The sequence below is a fragment of the Propithecus coquereli genome, unplaced genomic scaffold (genome assembly GCF_000956105.1).
Source record: "Propithecus coquereli isolate 6110/MARCELLA unplaced genomic scaffold, Pcoq_1.0 Scaffold171, whole genome shotgun sequence".
NCBI classification, from domain to species: domain Eukaryota; kingdom Metazoa; phylum Chordata; class Mammalia; order Primates; family Indriidae; genus Propithecus; species Propithecus coquereli.
This window is the reverse complement of record NW_012141747.1, coordinates 6116219-6121061: the sequence shown is the minus strand read 5'-3', so window position 1 is coordinate 6121061 and position 4843 is coordinate 6116219. Positions and strand designations below refer to the sequence as shown.

Below are 4843 nucleotides of genomic sequence, written 5' to 3'. Positions count from 1 at the left end.
GGGCTGGTTTCCAACTCCTGAGCTCAAACAATCCGCCTGCCTCGGCCTCCCAGAGAGCTAGGATTACAGGCGTGAGCCACCGCGCCGGGCCTGGGGCATTTCTTAATTCAATAAATATTTGTTGTTAAATATTATTTTTGAATTTGTATTAAAGACGCATGGTGAGTTTATTTGAGTTTTCGAAATACACAATTATATTAATATATTTAGTGTACTCTTGTACACACCTCCAACCACACTTCCCCCACTTCAGAGACACAGATGTCGGGTAAATCACTGATCTAAGGACTTGCAAGTATTTGAAAGGCTGTGTTCAACAGGCACCCAAAAGCAGAGGCAGAGTTGTTCTATGAGGCTCTGGAAGCAGGACGACCGACGACCTATGAATGTAATTAGAGGGAAAGAGCTAAACGTTTCTCCTTTTGCTATGTAGGGAACAGTGGTTGCCCTCCAGGAATGGGACAAACCGACTGTTAATTAAGGTTAATTAATGGGCTTTCTGTCAGAATTGTTTAAGTGCAACAAGTTGATTTCCTTTTAGAGAGCTGTAGATTTCCAACTTCTGTTTTTAGTGAAGGATTCTTCTTACAGACTGTATAGAAGACCTAACTGCAAATCAGACAGAAATGGAGCTCCTCTGGTTTATTTGGGATGGGTGGAGGCTCTGAGCTACGTCAGGCTTGCTGTGTGCAGTTGAAAAGTTCGTTGGACTTAGGTGGCTTGTCAGGGCCCTTCTAACTCTAAAATCATGTGATTCTAGGAGAATATTGGCATAGGAACTAAGATTTCTTTCCCAAACCTAGTTCAGTAGCTTTTTTTATTTTTATTTTTTTTGCCAGAGTCTCACTTTGTTGCTCAGGCTAGAGTGCAGCATCATCATAGCTCGCTGCAACCTCAAACTGCTGGGCTCAAGTGATCCTCCTATCTCAGCCTCCCAAAGAGCTGAAACTACAGGTGTGCACCACCATGCCTGGCTAATTTATTGTATTTTTTGGTAGACATGGGGTCTCGCTCTTGCTCAGGCTGGTCTGAACTCCTGACCTCAAGTGATCCTCCCGCCTTGGTCTCCCAGAGTGCTAGGATTATAGGCGTGAGCCACCATGCCTGGCCAGTAGCTACTTTTCTTTTCTTTTTTTTTTTTTTTTTTTTTGTGATAGTCTCACTGTGTTGCCCGGGCTAGAGTGCCATGGCGTCATCCTGGCTCACAGCAACCTCAAACTCCTGGGCTCAAGCGATCCTCCTGCCTCAGCCTCCCGAGTAGCTGGGACTACAGGCATGCGCCACTATGCCCAGCTAATTTTTTCTATATTTTAGTTGTCCAATTAATTTCTTTCTAATTTTAGTAGAGACGGGGTCTCGCTCTTGCTCAGGCTGGTTTCGAACTCCTGAGCTCAAACAATCCACCCACCTCGGCCTCCCAGAGAGCTAGGATTACAGGCGTGAGCCACTGCACCCGGCCCAGTAGCTGCTTTTCTAAAAATTGCTTCTGCATTTATTCTTTCCTTTATTCTAGTTACTTAAGATGGCCCAGGGCCAGAAGGCAGAGACTGAGCATTATGAAGAAATTGAAGACTATGATTACAACAACCCTAATGACACCTCCAACTTTTGCCCTGGATTACAGGTAAAGGGGGAGAAGAACTCAGTCCTCTCTTCTAAGCTGTGAAGTCTTTCTTTCCTGCTTCCCATCTCCCCCTTCCATATCGCAAGCAACTATAGAAAATTCCAAATCCACTGGGAGTTTTCTAGGTGCAGGGTCTGACTTTAGTACAGGGAACTGAGCAGAGCTGAGGAAACAGCCTCAATCTTGACTTGCCTTACCTCAAACCCTACACACAGGAAGCAAATAGCCACACTCCAGTGAATGAGTTTGACATATGGATGGGTCTTTAGCCTGTGCTACAAAGCACTAATCTTGGCTCTTTGAGGATTTCAAAGGAATGTAAACACTTTCTGCTCTTAGGAGCTAATGTTTTGGCTGAGTAGACAAAACATAGACATGAGGTAAAAAAAAAAAAAAAAAAATAAGTGTTTGGGGTGTATCTCCAGAGACCAGGCTTCTAGTACTGATTTTAGTTCTCTCATTTGTGAAGTTATACAAGCCACTCCCCATCTTTGGATCTTGGTTCCATATCCCTTCTGTGCATCTATTAATGAAAGAGCTAATATAGGTAACAGAAATGGGAAAAATAATTAGGTCTTATCTGTGTTCCTGTACATGGGGAGGGTGAAAAGAACTAGAAGAATAATTTATTTACCTTATTTTCTTACTTGGAGGAGAATTAGGTGGTTATCTTTTAGTTAAGATCCAGACTGAACTCTTGACCAGTGCTTCTCAAACTTTAACATGCATAAGAATCACCCAGGGAGCCTATTAAAAGACCAATTCCTGACCACCACCTCGCCCCCACCCCAGAGATTCTGATCCACTCTGGGCATGGTCCCAAGAATGACTTTCTCACTGCCTCCCAGGTGGTCCCTCTGCTACTGACTGAATGACACCTAGAATCTCCTGTGCTCAGGTTGGGTGATGTGTGCTAGTCATGTCTCTGGTATTTGGAGAATGCTTTCTGTAAAATGAAGTCCCAAATTGATTAGAAGCTGAAGAGGACACTGGCAGTTAAGATTATTAAATTCCTTTTAACTCCTGCTCAAAGGGTCTCTTTTAAGGATGTTTCTAAGTTCCTCTGACAGCTTCCATCAAAACTAAAGAGCTATTTCTTTCCCCAGGCTGCTGACAGTGATTATGAAGAGTCGGATAACTTATTTGTGGGACCAGCTGGGACCTTCGACCTCACATCTTATCCTTGTCATCCATCTAAGACAACACAAGAGAATGGTGACAATCCTGAAGTCCAAGGATTAGACATCACAACATATGGGGAGTCAAATCTGGTAGCTGAGCCTCAGAAGGTAAGGATGAAACAGCTGAGAATTATACAGTTTGCCTGAAATCTATTTAATTTGCCTCCTCTATGAGAGTCACATCAGTAATAGGTTTATATGCTAATTCAGTGAGGCTAGCTAGCTACATGGCTCTGAATTATCTTGGCCAGATTCAGTTTGTATTAAATTATGATGCATTAAACATTTATCTATTCCATACCAGATGGCAGACTTGGTGCTTTCATTAATGTTTGATTCACTTACCTCTTTTACACTGGAATTCCAGGTTAGCCTTAATGTGGCTTGTATTAATACTTGATCAAAAAGAAATGAGGGCCGGGCGCGGTGGCTCACGCCTGTAATTCTAGCACTCTGGGAGGCTGAGGCGGGTGGATCGCTCGAGCTCAGGAGTTCGAGACCAGCCTGAGCAAGAGCGAGACCCTGTCTCTACTAAAAATAGAAAGAAATTATCTGGACAACTAAAAATACATATATAGAAAAAATTATCCAGGCATGGTGGTGCATGCCTGTAGTCCCAGCTACTCGGGAGGCTGAGGCAGGAGGATCGGTTGAGCCCAGGAGTTTGAGGTTGCTGTGAGCTAGGCTGACGCCACGGCACTCTAGCCCGGGCAACAGAGTGAGACTCTGTCTCAAAAGAAAAAAAAAAAAAAAAAAGAGAAATGAGATCTGACATGAGGTACTCTATTTTAGTGTGTCCAAAGAGAGCTCTGTAATTCTGTGGTTGAAACTGAATTCCTTCTTTATTGGAACTCCAGACTTTTGTTTTTACAGTGAATTGATGGTAAATGTTCTTTTTCTTCTTCTTACTTTTAATTTGTCCTGTACTTATTTTAGGTGAATAAAATTGAAATTCAGTATGCCAAGACTGCCAAAAAGATGGACATGAAGAAGTTGAAGAAGAGCATGTGGAGTTTGCTGACAGAGTTCTCCAGAAAGGAAACAGATACAGAGGTAAAGGTACCTTGCTGGTTCTCCAGGTGCCCCGAATGTGGGAGTGGAGTGGCTGATTTCTACGGCTGGAAGATGCTTCAATTCGGGCAATGGCTCCAACACAGAAAAATTTATTCAAAAATATAAGGAAGACATTATATGCCTCTAAGAAATTAACCAAGTACACAAACAGGCAGGTCACATGAAAGGTGATACAAATGGCAAACTAGTGCATAGGACATGATTCAGTCTTGCTGGTAATCAAAAAGTAGCATCTTTATGCTGAACAACAGCAGTTTTAGCAATTAAGTAGTGTTTTCCAGTACTGAGTTGAGGAAAATGTGGAGTACTTATTTGCTGCTGGTAGCAATTTAAGTTGATGCATGACCCTATGACCCTTTTGGAAAGTAAATTATAACTACATCTTAGGTGCCATGAAATGTTTAAACCCTTTGATCTAATAATTCTGATTTGGGGAATGTATTCTCAGTAGGAAAGTGGTAGAAAAATAATTATGCTATAAGATTCTCTTTCTCCTTCAGAACAAGGTGAGACCTTGATTAACTAGGTCCAACTCAGTGAAGTCTCAGCTAGAATCCTTCCCTCTTTTTTCTGACTCCTTCCACTCAAGGAATGTTCTGAGCTTTGCAAACTCAACCCATTCTCTTCTACTTCTGCTGGCTAAGAAGTGAAAACTCATGATTTGATTGAGGACCCTAAGCTGTGTAGTCTTGAATATAAGAGAAAGCTTGAGTCATATTCATGAGGTTTTATCAACTAAAACAGAATGGGATGCAAGTGAAAGAGTTTAAGTGGAAAGCTTGAGTTTACTTTTAAATATGGATTTTGTGGCTGGGCACAGTGGCTCACGCCTGTAATCCTAGCACTCTGGAAGGCCGAGGAGGGAGGATCGCTCGAGGTCTGGAGTTCAAGACCAGCCTGAGCAAGAGTGAGACCCCGTCTCTACTAAAAACATAAAGAAATTAGCTGGACAACTAAAAATATA

General features: G+C 42.4%; 1 protein-coding gene across 2 annotated transcripts in view; it reads left to right on the top strand.

Moving 5' to 3' along the window:
* NCAPH (non-SMC condensin I complex, subunit H) overlaps positions 1-4843 on the top strand; it is a 37706-nt gene that overhangs the window by 27315 nt on the left and 5548 nt on the right. For both annotated transcript variants that reach the window (XM_012641884.1, XM_012641883.1), the window contains 3 exons: positions 1514-1624; positions 2731-2913; positions 3742-3858. In XM_012641884.1, coding sequence (XP_012497338.1) covers positions 1514-1624; positions 2731-2913; positions 3742-3858 — 411 coding nt within the window. The remainder of the gene's footprint in view (positions 1-1513; positions 1625-2730; positions 2914-3741; positions 3859-4843) is intronic.